Below are 21,426 nucleotides of genomic sequence, written 5' to 3'. Positions count from 1 at the left end.
ATTCCCACCGCACCGTTGGACTGTGAGAATGATGTTTGTGGATCTGCTTCTTTTAAGTTAAAAGCACTTTGATTCATTCAGGAATTCACCATTAACATGTTAATCACAGTCTATTATTGGAAACTAGATATATTTTATATTATATTATGCTATATTGATTTTCTTGTTTTGGTAAAACAAGCAAGGTGGTTCTCAAACATGTTGTTCGCAAAAAGAGAACTTCCAATTTTATTGAGCTGCTTCCTTATTTTTGTGTTTACTAAAGTAAAGCTTTTCAATTGTTTTCCTCTTAATCACCATCATATTTTCTGCCTCTCCCCTCTTTAGTTTCTCTCTCGGCTCCAAAAATCTGGGTCTCTGGGACTGCAATCCTCGGGAGGAAAATCGAAATCTTCTGTCTGTCGAATACAGGCACCCCACCCATTACCTACACCCTATGGAAGACTAATGAACAAAAACAAATTGCCATAGTTCAGGAGTTGAGTAAACCGGCTAACTTTACAGTCTACATCAGTCAACCTGAAGAACTTATCAAATACTTTTGCAGTGCAAATAATGGCGGCAAGAAGCCTTACTCAAGTGACAAACTCCATGCAGCTGTCATTGGTAAATATCTAAATGTGAATAACATATTTATTTGGTTGATATCTCAGATTGTTTTGAATGGAAATCAGTCTGCTTTGCAAAATGCTCTCAAGGGTAGAACTGCTTCAGCTCTTTCAAGCTGAACAGATTCTGCCCCACAACGATGCTACCACCACCATGCTTTATCATTGAAATGGGCGTCCTGGTGTATCAAGTGTTTTTAGTTCTCTGATGACAAAAACAAAATGTTTGGGTTTCATTTTTAGCCCGGATGTCCAAAACATTTTCTTTTGGTTTCAGAAAGGCTTTTATTTTACCACCCCAATAATTTGGGTTGACTAACCTTCCCTCATTTTCTTCCACTTCAGAGCCTATGACCGAAGCACATCTGATGGTCCTTCCTATCTCAGGAGATATCTCGGAGGGAAACTCGGTCACCCTTATCTGTTCTTTCAAAGGCACACCACCTGTAACAGTTAGGTGGTTCCGGGATGGCGATCCAAATGCACTGGAGACCACAACCACAAAAATTAACACCACAAACTACCCATTCATTCTGTCTAAAGAGCACAGCGACAAGTACTACTGCAAGGCTGAGAACCGTGCCAACTCTGTTGAAAGTAACAGAGTCAACTTAGTAGGTAAGACAAATTTTAACTCGGTATCTGTGAACCAGCGATACTTTTCTCATTCCATCCCCTAAATGCTTTAAAAATGAAACTAGGTCCTGAACTGGATATCCCGTCTGATCTGTTAGTATTTCATACCTTTTAACGAGCGCAAAGGATTATGGGAGGTAAACCTAACAAATAAAATGGGTTGACCCACTTCTCTTTGCAGATTTGTTAACTTTAGTTAACTTACATTTGGACTTTGGCTAGCCCCACCAGCTCTAAGGTCTGGAACGGAGCAATAAGATGTCCAGGTTCAGAAATGGCAAAGCAGGCCCAGACCATCACACTACCACCTCCATGTTAGATTGCGTGCATGATGTTTTTCTGAAATGCTGCTTTAGTTTTACACCAAACTTCTCATCAGACCACAGAATATTTTCCCACAAGTCTTTGGAATTCTTTTTTTGGCAAATGTGAGACGAGTGTTTGTTTTCATTTTGGTCAACAGTGTTCTTGGCCTTGGAACTCCTATAGATGCAATTTTTGCCCAGTCTCTCTTTCTTATTGTCAAATCATGAAAACTGACCTTTTCTGAGGCAAGGGAGGCCTTCAGTGCCTTAGATGATGTTCTGGCTTCTTTTGTGACCTCCTGGGTGAGTCGTCAGTGCTCTGTTGGAGTAATTTTAGCAGGCTGACCACTTCTGATAAGATTTACCAGTGTTCCATGTTTTCTCCATTTGTGGATAATGTCTCTCAATGTGGTTCACCTAACTTCCAAAGCCCTAGAAATAGATATGTAATCCTTTCCAGACTGAAACAGGTCAGTGGCCTTCTTTGCATGATGTGTTGCTTTGTGTTAGATCTTTTAGCCTATTTCATGTTGTGAGACAGGTTGTGTTTCAGTGATTTCTTGATTTTGCAAGTTAGGCGGTATTTAGGCCTAGGTGTTGCTAGGTATAATAAACTAAAAATGTTTTTAAGTCATGATTTAATGAATGAAGAAAATTTTGTTTTTTACATTATCACTTGACATTTTGCATTTTTAGATTATCTTTATTAAAATCTGATGACCTTAAACATTTAACTGTGACAAATGAAAGCTGTTAGTGATCACCTTTTCAAAGCACTATAATTAAAGGGTGAAAAATGCAGGCTGCTGGGAAGATACCTCTGGGACAGATTTGGGTCAGTTCTTGTTATTCAGACATCTCAAGATGGACTCTCACATGCTCTGCATTTATTAGTATCTAAATGTATTTTTATTTAAGGACCAGTTATGGCTAAATCCTTATAATCACAATCTGTGACCAGACCTAGGCAACCTCACAATTTTAAAATCAGCACACTTTTAGTTTATGTTTAGCATCTATGGAAACTTTAGGCCTGTTTTACACATCTAACAGTTGAAAGGTTCCCTTCATAAACCAACACACACTTGTTTTGTGAATCCCTTTTGGGATTAATAAAGTATTTTTGAAATTGAATTGAAATTAATTAAATTGAAATATCTATTGATGAGGAAAAAGTAGTTAATTTATTCTTGTTTAGATCAAAACAATTAACAAAGATTTTATAAGCCTTTTCAGTCCGATCATTCTTGTTTTTCAACTCTTGTTTTTGCCGTAAAGCTGCCCAATTAACAGTTAGATTACACCTGACTGACATCCTGCAGACTGAAGACACCTCAGTGTAATTCTATTATTTGTTTTACTCTGTTGGCTTTTTGGAAACTTTTTCAAGTCATCTTAATGGTCATTTGCTTTTATTTATTAAAAAATTTTTTTCAACTGAATTTAATTCAATTCAGTTTTATTTATAAAACCAATTCACAACACATATCGTCTCAAGGCACTTTACAAAGTCAGTTCAATCGAATCATACAGATTTTAAGTCAGTTACATACATCCCAGTTGATTCTAATTATCAAGCAGTGCAGTCAGATTCAGTTATTTATTCAAATTGGTTAAAAAGTTTTCTATTTAAGGAAACCCAGCAGATTGTATCGAGTCAGTGACTTGTAGCATTCCCTCCTCCTGGATGAGCATGTAGAGACAGTGGACAGTCACTGGCGTTGACTTTGCAGCAATCCCTCATACTAAGCATGCATGTAGCGACAGTGGAGAGGAAAAACTCCCTTTTAACAGGAAGAAACCTCCAGCAGAACCAGGCTCAGTGTGAGCCATGACCGACTGGGGGTTTATAGAACCACCACCATTAACGTTTGATAAAATCTGATGATATACATGCAGAAATATGAAAATCTGTAAAGGGATCACAAATTTCCCAGTCTCCCTGTAGTCACCTTTCTTTTCCTAAAAATACCCAGAAGACATAATATTTATTTATTGTTTTCAATTTTCTTCACATCCTTATTTTATTTTTATTGACTTTTTGTCCTTTGTGTCTCCCTTTACAGTCGGCATGGCGATGTGGAAGAAATTACTGATTCCCGGAATCGTAATACTGGTGGTGCCCTCACTGGTGTTGGTGGGCTTTGTGCTGTTCATCAGATCCAGGAGAGGTAGAGACACCTACAGTCCTCCAGAAACTCGGGCCTCTTGTGTCTTTAAATAAAAACCAGCCTTCCTCCCCCCCCCCCGACTTATCCTTTTTTATTGTAGGTAAAAGAGAAACTGCTGCTGAATTGTCAGTGTGAGTTGGCTTTGACTTTTCGCTTCTCCTGAATGTGCTAGATTTTTTAGGAACTGGTGAAGGGTGTTTAGATGTATCAGGTGGTTCAGAGGCTGTGGTAGAGTTTGAATTCAGCTGTTTATAGACTGTAAGGAAGTATTTGATGTGCTTTGCATGGTTGTAGACAGAAACATAATTTTTCTTTCAACATTTATTACATCTTCAGATAATTTATATTTACAGGGGGCCAAAAGGGACACATAAGAATAATTGGACTTAACTCTCAAGAAATACAACCCAAACTCCTTTTACTTATTGAATAAATAATTGTTTGCTGCAGTGCATCATAATGTTTTTGCTTTGCTCTGAAATAAACGCATTAACCTGTTAAGCCCTAAGGGTTTTAGAAGCAATTTCCGCCTGAAATTACATACCTGAAATAAATCAAGTATAGCTCCATAGTTATAAGGTCTACATGCAAAACTTACATAAAAGAATATTTTTCAAGTGGAAGCACTATCTGAACCATTACTATGTCTGATTTAGTTGTGATTAAACAAAAATAAAGATCTAATCAAACACACCCGACACAGCTTGTCGGGCTTCACAGGTTAAAAACATGACCGTTCCCAGGTAGCTGAGTGCATGTTAACTGGCTGTGCTCCAGTCCATTTTCTAGGTTCATCCAATTTGGAAGCAGCTCAACATTTCTGTTCAGAAGGTCTCTCTTGAAAACTACAATGAGTTTTATAGATTTTGGAATTTATGTACTACAAGATCAGACTTGACCAGACTGTTACTAAATAAATGTTAACCAAAGAAAACAAGGCCCTTAAATCTGTGGTTGACAACTTCAGTGCAAAAGTAAAAAAAACAACAACAACAAATCAGTTTGCATATTGTAAACATGGAATGCTGGTTTGAAAGTTGCAGCAGATGGCTGCTCTTACTGAGCCAGGTCCTGTTTCAGGTCTCTTCCGGTCAAAGGAGAGTTGTTCCTTATTTGTCTATAGGGACATTTTTGTTAAATTAGTTAATTTAGAGTAAAGGGAAATTCATATTGATGCATTTTTGGTCCATAAGAGAAATTAACACTTGCAAAAAAACATAGTTTCAAACATGGGCTTTGACTACAATCACATTGTCTACAACATGCAAAACAACCTGTACAGATGCTTCAACATTTATCTGAAGTTAGGTTTTTTCTTGACGTCACGTTTGCTTGCAGCTGACTTTATTTTCACAATTTCTCAGAAAGCCTGCGAGCCCTAAATCAGATGACTCTTTAACAGTGACTCTAACCCACGACACAGAGGTTTATAATGCAGCCACAGGTAGCTTGGTTTTTTTACCATTCTTCTGCGTGTCACTTAAAGGCCACATCAGTCTTTATCTTCTAACAACCGTCATCACAGTCTAAACACTCATCACACACTGTCTGGTTGTAACTTCTTTACTCACAGCAATAATCCATGTTCTGGTCTGCATGCAGAGCTCAGACCTTATTGTTGCCTGTACTTTCTTCAAATTGTAGAGTTCTTGATTTTTGTTCATGCCCAGCATGCTTATCATTGAGGACAAAATTATAAGCCCCCTATACAATATTAATGTTTCACATAATGTCCCCAAGAGCATTTAACAGAACAAGGACTTCTCTGACCACACGGCATTAATTCCCCTAAGAACTGGCCGTTGAGCCATTGCACAAACTACTGTTGTGCATTGAAGCACTTTGTAATGTTCAAATTAAAACTGAGGGCTTTCCTCTTATTTACAAAAACCTTATTATAGGTTTCAGCTCTCATTTAGGGATGCATCATGCCAAAAACAAAATAAATCAGTTCAGATTTGGGGGAATAAATTGTTGATGTTCACAAAGCAGGAGATGGATAAACAGTTATTACAACATTTAGAAGGGTCAACGAATGGAGTGAGAAGCATCATCAACAAATTATATAGAAAGCCAGACCTCAGAGAACAAGCCTGGTAGAGGTAAAGGAGCAAATTAAACTAGTGAGAGATGTCTTGACCATAGAACGGCTGCCAAAAGCTCTACAAAGGAATAGATGGGAAGGTTGCACACCAAAAATAACCCCACTTGTGCAGAAAAGACGCTACCCCTCCCCACAGTAAAACATGGTGATGGGAGTATTATGCTGTGGAGACGTTTTAGTGCAACTGCACCTTGGAATCTCATCAAGATGCAAAGAATCCAGGACAAAGAAGCATATGTGAACATTTTGAAAGAAAACCTGAAGTACGAAAACATACATCGATCCTGGTGAAGAGCTACCAGGAGACCAAAGTGAACATTACTGAATGATATGCAACGAGCTTAAATCCCATAGAAAATCTGTGCGCTAAGAACAAAGGACCATTCCAGAGCAGAGATGCGAAGAAGAATGGGCCGGTATTCCTCAGGGAACATTTCAGATGCTTGAAAACTACAAGTGACTCCAGGTTGTTAGCCAGTAAAAAATAAATAGAAACGATTAGTATCAGGGGCATAATTATTTTGACCCTTGTGGCTTTTCTTTGTTGGCAAACATTTCTTAAAGTAAAATTATGTAAATGTGCAAAATAAAACTTGAATGTTTGAAAAAGCTTTTAAACATTGTTTGCTCTGTTTAAAGGCACTTGGGAAATACTTTTTTTTAAATTACCTCTTTATGGGGGGGTCTAATAAATTCTGTCCTAAAATGTACAATAAATCACGTTTTCCTCATCTTTCTTTTTCTTTTGCATGTCATTCTAATTTAAGCATGTGTCACAGTAGCAGGAACAATAGGAGGCAGTTTGATTACAGTGTATCTGCGGGAAGTGGAGGTTCTTTTCTCTCTCATTTTCTGCAACCTGCTTAGAGCAGCCATTATCCTTTTGTTCCAGACGCAGCGTCGTTCTATGATGACAAGGAGGGGAGAGTGGCCAATGGGACGCGAGGTAGCGTTGCATCGCTTCCTGCAGACATCATCAACAGGAGCAGCTGCAGTATCCCAGCCTCAGTGTAGAGACAGCATGCACTATCTTTAAGGAAAATCAAACTCTGAAAGACTTTTGAGAGAAACACAGGAGGCAGTAATCCTGTCTGACGTTTTGAAGGATTTGGACTCTATGATTACTCTGTAAAGCGGAGGGGCCTTTTTTGTTTTTATCCTTTTTAATGACAATAAATAAACCAGGTCCCACTGCTCCCTCTCCCCTCCTCCTGCAGTCTTTACCCTAACAATCTGTTTCTTGTGCCTGTGTTGTGTGTCACTGCTTGCTTCTTTCTTGTTGCGTCTGTTCATCTAATCTGCATAAAGTAAGTCTGATGACACCGATCTGTACATACTGTCACAGGGAATTTGTGTATATAATTTTGGTTGATCACCGGACTGATGATTGAGAGCAGTTCTGTAGAATAAAGGTGTTTGTTTTATTTAGAGGTGTGCCTGAATCATTCCTTCATTTTCCTCCTGCTTTTTAATTGCAGCTGAATGTTTGTAATAAGTTATTAAACAGTTACAGTAAGAAGTTTACATATACTCATCATGGAGCTTTTAATGATGCAGTTGACTCAATCTTCAGTCATTCAGTTTGGAATAATCATAAAACATACAATCTCAATTATTTTACAAAGACAAATTGTGTTTTTTCTCTAATCCTCACAAGGACAAAATTACACAAACAGGCTCAAACATGTAGTACATACACCCTAATAATATTTGGTTAAATGTCCTAATAGAGTTGCACCTTGACCTCTTTTTGTTGCCATCAAGTTTTTGGGATTCTCTCTGGGTGTTTGACCACTATTCTTGGTGATGGTAGCAGTTTTTTTTTTTTTTTTTTTTTTTTTTTTTTTTTTTACCGTGTCCTGTCTGGCTGAGTAGCGCTCAGAATTATTGTCTGAGTGCCAAGAAAAAGCCCAACAGATTTACTTTCACAAATGGAGCATTACAGCTAATGCTTTAAAGCTCTACTTGATATTTCTAAAAGAAACTTTATTAGAAACTGCTTTGAGATTATTTCAATTGTTACAGACACGGAGACAGAAATGAAAAGGAAAAAATGAAGAAGCACAAAAGAGAAAGAGGTGGGGCAAAAAGGAAAAGGGGAGAGAAGGAGAAAAGAATGGAGGAAAGAAATTAGAATGAAGAGATTTCAAGATAACACAGTGCTTGCTGCTACACCTGCAGAAACGTTCAAATTAACAGCTTTCTGACCAAAAATTGCACGGTACTTATCAATGCAAGACGTATTTAGTGGTAAATGCGGCTCAATACAGAACATTTGTGTATCTGTTAACACCTGAATGTGAGTGTGGGCGTGCTTGTGTATACAAGGTTTCTCCATAAAAATATGCACAGACCTGTCCCCCTGGACCTGAGACAGATACGGAGGAGATTCAAGCCACAGACATCCGAAGGACCCCCAGAGCACAGGAACCCCAGGAGAACCACCTCCGGGACTACCGCAACCCCCCCAAAGAAGAGCAGGGGAGAGTCTCAGGGGAACCACTAAGCAGCCACAGTGCCGAAGCCCCTGGGAGCTGCAGCAACTAGCCCACAGGCCCCGCTGGCAGCCGTCTACGCCCGAGCAGATTCAGCCATGGACCCAGAGACCCGAGACCCCGGGACATATCACTCCCAAAGCAGAGGCCCGACAGAGCCCAAGGGTCCAGGCCCCGGCAAGCAGCCACCGGGAGTGAACCAGCAAACACCAAAGCACCCAGCCCCAGACACCGAGAACCACAAGTACACCAGAAACACAGAAATACCAACCACCAGCAGGTAGTGTGGCGAGGAGGAAATAGGCCCCACATCCTGATCCAGTCCAAGACCTAACCTGACACAAAAAACAGGTACACACAGTCACAACCACACATTCCCACCCTCATGCATACACATAAAAACACTCACACCCATGCAACATAAAGACAAACAACGATGGACGTCGTACATTTACTCACTCACACTCCCTATACATACACTATATTCCCAGGTCCAGTTGCCGATACCCCGGAGGGGCAACCAGCCCCCAGACCTAGGAGGTGGTCCCCTTCCCTCCGGGGGTGGAGACAGGCAGATTGCCAAAGCACCTGAGCCCAGGCGACCCCGACCCCAATCCCCCTGTACAAAAGAGGGATCTACATGGTCCAAACTAGCCCGCCAACCAGGATGAAATAGTCCCAACCAATGAATTCCGATCCTAACCCCAATGAACCCCAACAGGAATGTCCCCACAGGGCCACCCTCAACCAGGACACAGATATCAAATACATGCCCCCAAACCCAAATGCCGTGAATCACCTCCCCACAGCACAGGGGCACACCCCCAAAGGGGATCTTCATCCTCGAAAAGTTGACGAAGCCACACCCACACAGTGCAAGCTCCACAAACAGCCCCGCTCCAAGCATCCCGCTGCATCCTGCCCCCAACACACAGCGTGCCGCGTTGGCAAGGGAAGGGCCCCGCGCAACGCCATCCCAGCCCCCGCCCACAGCCGCAACAGTGCAGACACCATCGAGCACCATGCCCACAACAGAACAGAACAGAAGATAGGACAAACTCACCTGGCAAGAGGTCCCCGGCCAGTGGCAAGCACTCAGGGCCGACATCCCCGAGTGCAACCACACAAACACACCACATGACTGCCACTGCAACGATAGCCCAGGGGGAAACATTATCCAGCTCAGCTCTATCAAAGCCGCTCAGCTAGATCCAAATCCCGGTGATCCCACATCCAAGAAAAGGACACAACCCCCCCACCCCACACCCTGCAGCCCCTCCACGCCACCCTCTATCCTGCCTCAATCCCCCCCCGGACACAACAGCCCGCAGAGCAGCATACCGCCAAGCCCGCCCAACCATCCGGCCAGCGCCAGCAGCCCCAGCCCATCCGTTCATGAGACCTCGCTGCACCCCCCAACTGACAGACCAGGAACCAAAGCCAGGGACTGAGATCCAAAGAAAACCAAGCGATCCCGAGAAAGTCAAAAAGCCAGCCACAGCATCAGACAACCCCCAAGACCCGAACCCTAACCCCAGCCCAGATTCCGACCAGAAGGCCCGCTCCCTCTCCCAGCCTCCGACCCCAGACACCAAACAGCAAACTGGGGTGTGAGAAGACCCCAAACCTACCTCCGCCTGCTCAAATGTGGTGTTGATGTTTGTTGTTGTAATACACTCCCTCTTGATGCCATTGAGCACACCCACCCCCAAGGCCCTAAATGTGAATGTAATGAAAATTTTATAAGTGAGAGTGTCTAAGTTGTACAATAAAATTGGGGCACAGTGCTGCCATGAGACCGCAGAGATGGAAAACCTTTGCGGCATTCCAATGATGCACCCACACCCCAAGGCCCTACATGAGTGGTAGTGTGATAGAGTAGAGTGGGCGGAGGGAGGTGTCCAGGGATGGGGAGGGAAAGACTGGGTGGCAAAATGCTCTCCCAGGGATCCAGCTAGCAGTTATTTGAATTAGTTGATTTTTAAATACGATTGATGTCAGTTGTTTTAGAAAATTTCATGCATGCTTTTCAAAACTAGTTTTGATTAGGTGTTTTGGACCATTGTCCTGTTGTAATACTTACATGTGTCTAAATTTCAATCATTTTACCCAAATTTTCTCCTCGAATAAAATGAAGGTTGTGGTTAGGATGTTTGTAAACCACCAAAGAGCTACCAAGATTCAAGCCTGTCAGGAACTGAAAACTGTTTTAACTACAGTCTCAATTTACACATTCAAACCAGACCTGGACAGTGCCAACAAGATCACAGCCCAGACTACAATAACTTTGTAGCTGCCCACATGTCAGATGTCTTCTATAAAAAGGTTTTTTGAGCAGACAAGCAAAATTGAGCTGTTTGGTCACAGTGACAAGAGTTATGTTTGGAAGCACAGCTTTCAAACCCAACAGCTCTGTACCAGCTGTCAAGCATGGCAGTGGTTGCGTCATGATCTGGGGTTGTTTCTCTGCCAGTGGTACTGGTTGTTTACCATAAATCTTTAGCTTGACGGTTGAAACCAGCACGTTTGGGTGTTTCAACAGGACATTTATCCCAAACATATTGTATATCAAAGTGGTGTTGGAAAGAATAAAGCAGGCTGTCATTAAGCTTCTGGAATGGCCTTGATCTCAACTTCATCAAAAATGTGCCAAATATTCATGAAAGCCAGGTCTGTGGCAGGAAACCAACCAGTTTAAATTAGCTTTTTCTAACCAGAAGAGGGTCAAATATCCAGATATCCCTAATAGTTACAAAAAAGGTAGCAGGTTTCTCTGCATCTTGCTGACATTTAACATCAGTGACAGTCTATGTACTATATGGTACTATATAGTTTTGTCCCTATGTGGATGAGGATCCACAGAAAATTCAAAATTGTGCACCTAATTTTTGTAGTTTAATAAAATAATTGAAGCTGTCAGGCAGCCCCTGAAGAAGACTTGTTCAAATGCAATATTAAAAGCCCATTATTAATATGACATTCATGCAGGTGATGAGTGTATGTAAACCTCTTACTAATATATGCAACATTTTTTAGATTTGACCTTGCAGGCTTTGGTGTTTTGTGTTTGGTTGTGTCAAAATCCTGAGGCAAGAATAACCACATACCATGAAGTCAGTTCATTTCCTGAAAACTGAATGCTCTGCAGAGACTTCCTTGAAACGGTGAAACAATGGAGTCTCTGAGCTGTTTCCTATGCTGGAATGGAGTACTCTGCTGTGGGTATGAATGTGTTGATCATACTGGTGGTATTTTGGTGGGTGGGGTTTGTTTTGTTTCAGGCCAGGCAAGTTTTAATGCACGCAGCAGAGGCAGGAAATTATTCACATAAGGCTCGGTTGAGCCGTGTGTGAGATTACATTACCAAGTGGGAAATTGTTTTCGCCAGAATCTGCTGTGCAGTTGCTCCTGAATTAACAGCCTATTGTTAATTGTTACAGTTCAGCGGAGGTTTTCTGCCTACACCAATTAAGGGTGTAAAAACTGCTTTTTGTTGCAGTATACCTAACTTGTAAGGTCCTAATGACATGAAATGTCACAGAAAGGTTCTCCCTGCTTTTGACAAAGAATATGAAAAATGTTAAAAAACAAAACTATTCAAAAAATGTATCAGATGTACTGTTTTGTCAGTTATATATATATATATATATATATATATATACAGTGCTCAAAAAAATAAAGGGAACACTTAAACAACACAATATATCTCCAAGTAAATCAAACTTCTGTGAAATCAAACTGTCCACTTAGGAAGCAACACTGATTAACAATCAATTTCACAGCTGTTGTTCAAATGGAATAGACAACAGAGGGAAATCTTTGGTGATTAGCAAGACACACTCAATAAAGGAGTGGTTTTGCAGGTGGGGACCACATACCACTTCTCAGTACCGATGCTTTCTGGCTGATGTTTTGGTCACTTTTGAATGTTGGTGGTGCTTTCACACTCGTGGCAGCATGAGACGGACTCTACAACCCACACAAGTGGCTCAGGTAGTGCAGCTCATCCACGATGGCACATCAATGTGAGCTGTGGCAAGAAGGTTTGCTGTGTCTGTCAGCGTAGTGTCCAGAGCCTGGAGGCGCTACCAGGAGACAGGCCAGTACACCAGGAGACATGGAGGAGGCCGTAGGAGGGCAACAACCCAGCTGCAGGACCGCTACCTCCATCTTTGTACAAGGAGGAACAGGAGGAGCACTGCCAGAGCCCTGCAAAATGACCTCCAGCAGGCCACAAATGTGCATGTGTCTGCACAAACCGTTAGAAACCGACTCCATGAGGATGGTATGAGGGCCCGATGTCCACAAATGGGGGTTGTGCTCACAGCCCAACACCGTGGAGGACGCTTTGCATTTGCCAGAGAACACCAGGATTGGCAAATTCGCCACTGGTGCCCTGTGCTCTTCACAGATGAAAGCAGGTTCACACTGAGCACATGTGACAGACGTGACAGAGTCTGGAGACACCGTGGAGAGCGATCTGCTGCCTGCAACATCCTTCAGCATGACCGGTTTGGCAGTGGGTCAGTAATGGTGTGGGGTGGCATTTCTTTGGAGGGCCTCCATGTGCTCGCCAGAGGTAGTCTGACTGCCATTAGGTACCGAGATGAGATCCTCAGACCCCTCGTGAGACCATATGCTGGTGCGGTTGGCCCTGGGTTCCTCCTAATGCAGGACAATGCTAGACCTCATGTGGCTGGAGTGTATCAGCAGTTCCTGCAAGATGAAGACATTGAAGCTATGGACTGGCCCGTCCGTTCCCCAGACCTGAATCTGATTGAGCATATCTGGGACATCATGTCTCGCTCCATCCACCAACGTCACGTTGCACCACAGACTGTCCAGGAGTTGGCGGATCCTTTAGTCCAGGTCTGGGAGGAGATCCCTCAGGAGACCATCCGCCGTCTCATCAGGAGCATGGCCAGGCATTGTAGGGAGGTCATACAGGCACGTGGAGGCCACACACAATACTGAGCCTCATTTTGACTTGTTTTAAGGACGTTACATCAAAGTTGGATCAGCCTGTAGTGTGTTTTTCCACTTTAATTTTGTGTGTGACTCCAAATCCAGGCCTCCATTGGTTAATAAATTTGATTTCCATTGATTATTTTTGTGTGATTTTGTTGTCAGCAGATTCAACTTTGTACAGAACAAAGTATTCAATGAGAATATTTCATTCATTCAGATCTAGGATGTGTTATTTGAGTGTTCTGTGATTAGTTCTTGAAGGACATTTGAAACAACATACCAGCCAAATTCCTTCAAAAACTGTGCAAGTGTACCTAGAAGAATTGATGCTGTTTTGAAGGCAAAGGGTGGTCACAACAAAATAAAATAAATGATTAACACTTCCATTTTTGAAAGTATTCTTTGTTTATAGCATTTTTTCACTCCTGCCTAAAACCTTTGGTATATATATATCTCACAAAAGTGAGTACACCTGTCACATTCATGCAGATATTTAAGTATATGTTTTCATGGGACAACACTGACAAAATGACACTTTGACACAATGAAAAGTAGTCTGTGTGCAGCTTTTATAACAGTGTAAATTTATTCTTCCCTCAAAATAACTCAAGATACAGCCATTAATGTCTAAACAACCGGCAACAAAAGTGAGTACACCCCTTAGTGAAAGTGCCTGAAGTGTCAATAATTTGTGTGGCCACCATTATTTACCAGAACTGCCTTAACTCTCCTGGGCATGGAGTTTACCAGAGCTTCACAGGTTGCCACTGGAATGCTTTTCCACTCCTCCATGACAACATCACGGAGCTGGCGGATATTCGAGACTTTGCGCTCCTCCACCTTACGCTTGCAGATCCCCCAAAGATGTTCTATTGGGTTTAGGTCTGGAGACATGCTTGGCCAGTCCATCACCTTTATCCTCAGCCTCTCCAATAAAGCAGTGGTCGTCTTAGAGGTGTGTTTGGGGTCATTATTATGCTGGAACACTGTCATGCGACCCAATTTCCGGAGGGAGGGGATCATGCTCTGCTTCAGTATTTCACAGTACATATTGGAGTTCATGTGTCCCTCAATGAAATGTAACTCCCCAACACCTGCTGCACTCATGCAGCCCCAGACCATGGCATTCCCACCACCATGCTTGACTGTAGGCATAACACACTTATCTTTGTACTCCTCACCTGATTGCCGCCACACTTGCTTGAGACCATCTGAACCAAACAAATTAATCTTGGTCTCATCAGATCAAAGGACATGGTTCCAGTAATCCATGTCCATTGTCGACATGTCTTCAGCAAACTGTTTGCAGGCTTTCTTGTGGACAGACTTCAGAAGAGGCTTTCTTCTGGGATGACGGCCATGCAGACCAATTTCATGTAGTGTGGAGCGTATGGTCTGAGGACTGACAGGCTGACCCCCCACCTCTTCAATCTCTGTAGCAATACTGACAGCACTCCTGCGCCTATCTTTCAAAGACATCATTTGGATGTGATGCTGAGCACGTGCAGCCAGCTTCTTTGGACAACCAACGCGAGGTCTGTTCTGAGTGGACCCTTCTCTTTTAAAACGCTGGATGATCTTGGCCACTGTGCTGCAGCTCAGTTTCAGGGTGTTGGCAATCTTCTTGTAGCCTTGGCCATCTTCATGTAGCGCAACAATTCGTCTTTTAAGATCCTCAGAGTTTTTTGCCATGAGGTGCCATGTTGGAGCTTTCAGTGATCAGTATGAGAGAGTGCGAGAGCTGTACTAGAAAATTAAACACACCTGTTCCCTATGCACCGCTGAGACCTAGTAACTCTAACGAGTCACATGACATTTTGGAGGGAAAATGACAAGAGTGCTCAATTTGGATGTAGTCTCTCTCTTAGGGGTGTACTCACTTTTGTTGCCGGTGGTTCGGACATCAATGGCTGTATCTTGAGTTAATTTGAGGGAAGAATAAGTTTACACTTTTATAAAAGCTGCACACAGACTACTTTTCATTGTGTCAAAGTGTCATTTTGTCAGTGTTGTCCCATGAAAACATATACTTAAATATCTGCAGGAATGTGAGGGGTGTACTCACTTTTGTGATATATATATATATATATATATGTATATATGTATGTATGTATGTATGTATATACAGTATATATATATGTGTGTGTTTGTATATATAATAAAATGTAATTAATTTTATTGCTCTTGATTGAAGCATACGGAAATCGTACCAAACTGTGACTTTAAATCGGAACATGTACAGCACCGTGTTCTTGTGATAGATAGACAGACAGACAGATAGACAGACAGACAGATAGATAGACAGATAGACAGACAGACAGATAGATAGATAGATAGATAGATAGATAGATAGATAGATAGATAGATAGATAGATAGATAGATAGATAGATAGATAGATAGATAGATAGATAGATAGATAGATAGATAGATAGATAGATAGATAGATAGATAGATAGATAGATAGATAGATAGATAGATAGATAGATAGATAGATAGATAGATAGATAGATAGATAGATAGATAGATAGATAGATAGATAGATAGATAGATAGATAGATAGAAATCCCTAAAAAGGTTGTTTTTTTAGTTTTGTCTTAATATGTTTGGTCTCTGTTTAACAGTGAGAGTGGACAGAACTCCAGAGAGCGTTTGGAGTAGTAGAAAACCTGAAACAGGTGAGCCACAACTGTTGCACCGTTATTATCATGTGTTTTTCTGTTGCTTACACATTTTTGATAAATAGCCATGTTTTCTTCCAGACTGATAGACATCTCATGTCTTTTGAAGTAGTGTAAATCGGGGTATGATGTATTGCTTTTTAAGGTTTTTTAGCCTACTACATGTTGCCAGAGAAGTTTTATTGGTAATTTTTGCTTTTACCAATCTGTCAGTTATCAGGCTTAAGGCTCAGGTGGTAAGAGTTTGTCCTTAACCGGCTTGTTGCCGGTTCGAACCCCCACTTCGTCCGTCTCTGTCATTGTGTCCTGGGCAAGACACTTCTCCCATCTTGCCTGCAGGATGTGTGCATGTGGCACTGATTGTATGGCACCCCCACTACTGTCAGCCTGCTCCAGGGCAGCTGTGGCTGCAATGTGGCGTACCAATGTCAGTGTGTGAATGTGTAACTGATTGTAGTGTAAAGCGCTTAGGGGTCCTCGCACTAGATAAAACACTATACAACTACATGCCATTTACCATTTGTCATCATAATATGGTCAGAAGTAAGTTGCACAGAATCAGAAGCTTCAGAATCAGCTTTATTGGTCAAGGTTTTGTGCACAAACAAGGAATTTGACTTAATGTACAGACATTAAATATATAAAAAAATATATAAACTTTAAGGAAGTAAAAGCAAGGATAAAAGAAGCAGTTTTTACCTGTTTGTGTTTTTACAGGCATTTTTATGTAAAAAAAAAAAAAAAGGAAAGGCAGGTTGTGATATTGCAGATATGCTTATTGTATTTCATTAGTGTGTTGACGTAAATGTTTCTCCTACAGAAACTGACGACGAGATCAGCACACTGTCCAACGAGCCTGAGGTGGAGTACACGGAGGTGGTGCATTCGCACTCAGCAGATCCTTCTAGAAGTAATACACACGAAGCTTAACACTGCTCTGCATGAACCCTCTGCTCGTCTGGTTTTTGTTACCTAGAGTTCTTCCATTTTCTTAACAAATCTGCAGAATCTCTCCTTCTTTTCCGCACCTCCTCATTTAAACCAATTGTCTCTGCCTCACTCACATTCCTTTTAAGTTGATAAGACAGGCCAAGACTTCCTGGGAGGGGCCTAATTACATTTAATTAATACACCTCAGTGCTGTTACCGCATGGATAGCTGCTGGGATTTCCAGCACTGTTGCAGCAGTTGTAAACAGGAAGGGTTGAGCTAATTGCAAAGCTGGTTTTGATGTTCATTCTTTCATTTTTATGGTCTTATGCTCTGGATTCCATCAGGCTTGAGATGACCGTTACTGTGACAAGACCCACCTATTTTTAGGATGCTGTTAATGATATTTCAAACAGACAGTATCTACTCATGTTTGTCTTTTGATGTTTAGATTGTTTGTGTTTTTGTCTTTTCAATGAACAGGCCCTCTTAGAAAAGGAACAGACACCGTTTACAGTGAGCTCCAAAACTCTCCACATGGTGAGTTTACCTTTATGAAACCTAAAAAAACCTGTTTGAAACTTTAACTTTGTTTTTTCTTTCTGCTTTGTGCAAAATCTTAGCTTTTGTTAAAATTGAAAAGGTGTTAGTTAGCAGGTCAGTCTGACTTTAAACTTAGGAAATGCAAAGTAAGAGTTGCACTTCATGATGGGAAACACAGCTTATAAATGATATTAAAAATGCTTTGAATCTAGTGAAGCATATACAATGTCGGTGAAGTGTTTCTGTACACTCACCAGAGGAACGATTATCAATGTAATGTTGCACCTTTTAGCACTCTGGTTATCGGAAAGGTCCCCCGGTAATATATTAATTCCTCACAGACATTAAAGCACACTCCATTAATTTTTAATCAGTTTGATGAAAGAGCTATTCCAACATCTAAAAGTTAGCCTGCTTTAGGTATTGCTAACCCACTTTTGATGCCTGTTTATTATCATTGTCTAATTCGAACACCAGAATCTGTCCAAGTTTCAACCGTTTTACCATTGATTTGTGCCACCATTAGCACTAGCAGGCACTCTCCATAATGCTACCACCACCATGTTTCACAGCTGGTTCAGTGGTTCCCCTAACCATACTTGTTGTGGTCAAATAGCTCAGTCTTTGTCTTGTTTGACCATCTCCAGAAGACATTTGGCTTGCAATTCTGGACAGTTGCATATTTTAGCCGAGCTTGAAGAAGATTTTAAAGCAGGGGCTGCTCTGTTGGCTGGCACATCTTGAGTCCTTGGCAATGTAAAACTTGCTTTACTATATACATTGACATGGGTCTTGTAGCATCTTCTAGTTTATGATGACTTAAGCCTTAGTGGTCCCTGGGTTTATCCTGTCCATCTTGACCAATTTCTTTCCATCTGGGGTTGACGCTGATCTAAGGGTCATGTGGTTGAAACCTGGACAGCTGTTTTAGAATGACCTTCCCAAAGCCCTAAGCTCCAGACTTTTGAAAGTGTCAGAAAAAAGCCATGTTCATCCCAGGATATGGATCAATTCAAATGGATTCTACCAATCTTGCCAAGAAGAATCTTGTCAATGTCAACAAGAAGTGTGGTGGTCCCTCGATGGGACAATAAACCAAATAATAGTGGAGGCATATACATATGTTTGAGTATTTTTGTATTGTTTTGACCTGGTGTGCTTTGGAGAAAACTTGCAATGAATTCAAACTTTGTATTTTTGAAAATCGCTGAAGTTGACAAAAAGCTGTTCAAGGCCAGAAATTCATTACATTTAGGCCCATAAACAGGCAGTGTAACATCTGCCATAAATACCTTATTATATCAGCTTAAAGCTCAATTTCCTGCCCTAAATTGGAAGAAAAAAACTTACAATAACCATCTTTATGACTTCAAAATTTAAGCTACTTTAAATTGTATTAAACACAATTTTCAAAGTGGTAAATTTGTCTTGCAGCACAAGCAGCAGTCTCATCCAGTTACTGCAGTCAGGAACTTCCTGTTATTATAAATGCTGCCAGAAGCTGGACATGTCTATCATGTAGTCCATCAGAGACCTAATATTTCCTGTTTAAAGGAACCGTGAGTTTTTTTTTTAACCCAAGTGTCTATCAGATATAATGTAAATGCAGAGACAGAAGAGATGTTTGAGTTTTTGGGACAAAGGTCTATGTAAAGGTGGTTCTGATTCACTGCTCAAAATGACTAATGAGCTGCTCTGAGGTCAGTCAGTGAGTAAGCAGGTCTTTACATGTTTAACTGGTGCTGCTTTTTCCTGCAGGTGCTGCTGACCACCATGACTATGTGAGTAATCATGTGTTCTTCCCACACTTCATAACAATGTGACCCCTATGTTGACTGATTATTACTGTTTCACCACATTTTCAGTGGATGGCGTCTGCAAGTTTTGCCCTAAAGGCAGACATAATTGTGAAAGGTTTTTCGACAGTTTTTTATTTTGTTTCCATACTGTAAAATACATAAAAAGTAAACTCAATAGATGTTTGCTTCTTAGGAGTTTTCTTGTAGTCGTCTAAAGTGGCATTGTTTACCACATTTAACCAACGTTTTCAGCTGTTATTCAGCTAAATGTTTATTTTAGTTTATATGGATAAATATTTCACCAACATTCTTACTTAGATTGAATTTTCAGATAAATATTTAGATAAGCTGAGCATTTAATTAAGTAAATATTTAGCTGAATAATTAACTAACTTAAATATTTAATTCAACATGTATTCCAGGTGTTATTTTTCTAAATATTTAGCTAGATTAAAGGTTTAGCTAAATGTTAACTTTATCAAAGTTTAGGAATTTAAGATTTAGATAATTACAAGCTGCACAATCTTTCGCTTTTATTTCGTTAGTTAAGTTTCAATAAAAACAACAAACAGAAAAATAACACTATATGATAGCCTTAAAAAAATGTTTTGAACCTACAAGATGGTTCCTAACAAACTATTATCCCAAACCCTGAATACAAGGGTGTAGGGTGCCACATTTCTCTGTTCTTTGCTGAATAACATGTATTTAACTATTTAACTAACTTTCAGTGTATGTATTCAGCCTCCTCCTGGTTGCATTGGCTCTCTGCAGGCCTAAAATCCAGACAAGGAGATGGAAACTGTTGTCAAAGTTTCCAGAGATGAACAAAGGCATTTGGGGCCAAGGCTTCCTTCCCTATCAGTTGCTCAGATCATCCCTTTGCTCCAGTCAAATTAGCGCCAAGCCCATCCTGAGCAGCATACCGCCTCACAGTGTGCCTTAATCACTGCCTCTGGTGACCCTCCTGCTTGTGCCTACATGGTATTGAAGGCAGCTAAACGGGGGGACTGGAAATAATAAACTGTGGATGTGACATCATGGTTTATCATCGTGTCTTCTACTTTAAAGATGCTGTTTGGTTTGGCAGTTTATTTACAGGAAGATGGCATACTTGAGTTTTATATGGGGTTTGCACCAGTAAAATGTAGGTTTTAACCTTTGTTTTTAGCTGATTTTGGTCATGATGTGATTTTAAATAACAGCATAGATGTGAGCTTAAGTGTACAAAGATCAGAAAACTGTAAGAATTGTGTATACTGACTTTGCTTTGTGTGTCTGCAGGGTTCAGTAAAGTATGTTGATCTCAGTGGAGACCAACAACCTGGGTCCTTGAACAACTACTCTGACCTGCCGATGCCTGTGGATTAGAGATGATCACCATCTTCTCTCACTTTAGAGGCTGTGATATTTTATTTCTTTCTTGTGTTTCCTATCCACACTTTACTGTCTCTTTTAAATACTTTACCACTTCTTTTTCAGTCAAATAATGGACTGCAGAATTGCTGTAAATATTTTTCACTTTAATAAAAAATCTTTCAAGTAAACACATTACATCTGCAGGTGTGATTTACAGGTGAAGTTATAGCTATTTAAAAACTGATGGACAAAAAAAGACTAATCTTATAACAAAGTTTTAACAGTACATTACCATGGAAACATATTTGACAAATTTCTGATATTTTTGCTTTTACACTTAAATGCTTCATTTATTAAACATAGTATTAAAATTACAAATGGCTGTTTTAAAATGTTTTTAAAATGATACATTCATCTATGAGGGGAAAAAGCTATCTAAACCAACCAGGTTTTATTTGAAGATAAAACTAGCCCTCTTATGAATTACCTGTGATTAAGCACATTGTTTTGGTTTAGTGTCATTAGGGACACCCAGCTCTGATTACAGTCAGATTGTTAGAACCTCTCACACAGCATGAAGGAGGCAAAACGCCTCATCTAAACAAACTGAAGAAGGGATGACAAACAAAGTTACCGACATCTGTCACTCTGGGTTATAAAGTAATTTCTAAAGCTTTAGTAAACCAGCGTGAGAGCTAATATCCACAAATTGAGAAAACATAAAAAGTGGCCAGCCTACAAAAATACTCGGAGAGTGCCTCAGTGATTCATCCGACAGATCAGAGAAGAACCAAACAGGGCATCATCTAAAGCAGTGCAGACCTCATTT

The 21,426-nt window shown here is 40.7% G+C and overlaps 1 protein-coding gene across 5 annotated transcripts in view; it reads left to right on the top strand.

Annotated features, from left to right (window-relative positions):
- The window catches only part of pecam1b (platelet and endothelial cell adhesion molecule 1b), a 30,195-nt gene extending 9,406 nt beyond the window's left edge, over positions 1–20,789 (top strand). Inside the window, exons 7-14 of one of the 5 annotated variants that reach the window (XM_047366363.1) lie at positions 328–606; positions 954–1,226; positions 3,616–3,720; positions 15,910–15,963; positions 16,787–16,876; positions 17,380–17,436; positions 19,198–19,220; positions 20,523–20,789. In XM_047366363.1, the coding sequence (XP_047222319.1) occupies positions 328–606; positions 954–1,226; positions 3,616–3,720; positions 15,910–15,963; positions 16,787–16,876; positions 17,380–17,436; positions 19,198–19,220; positions 20,523–20,609 (968 nt within the window). In that variant the 3' untranslated portion in view covers positions 20,610–20,789. Of the gene's footprint in view, positions 1–327; positions 607–953; positions 1,227–3,615; positions 3,721–3,820; positions 3,852–5,084; positions 5,165–6,716; positions 7,253–15,909; positions 15,964–16,786; positions 16,877–17,379; positions 17,437–19,197; positions 19,221–20,522 lie in introns of those variants that run through there. The other 4 variants (XM_047366364.1, XM_047366366.1, XM_047366367.1 and 1 more) reach the window with 4 other exon arrangements.
- The last annotated feature ends 637 nt before the right edge of the window (positions 20,790–21,426 follow it).

Source organism: Girardinichthys multiradiatus, chromosome 5 (genome assembly GCF_021462225.1).
Source record: "Girardinichthys multiradiatus isolate DD_20200921_A chromosome 5, DD_fGirMul_XY1, whole genome shotgun sequence".
Taxonomy (NCBI): Eukaryota; Metazoa; Chordata; class Actinopteri; order Cyprinodontiformes; family Goodeidae; genus Girardinichthys; species Girardinichthys multiradiatus.
This window is presented reverse-complemented; position numbering and strand designations above follow the sequence as displayed.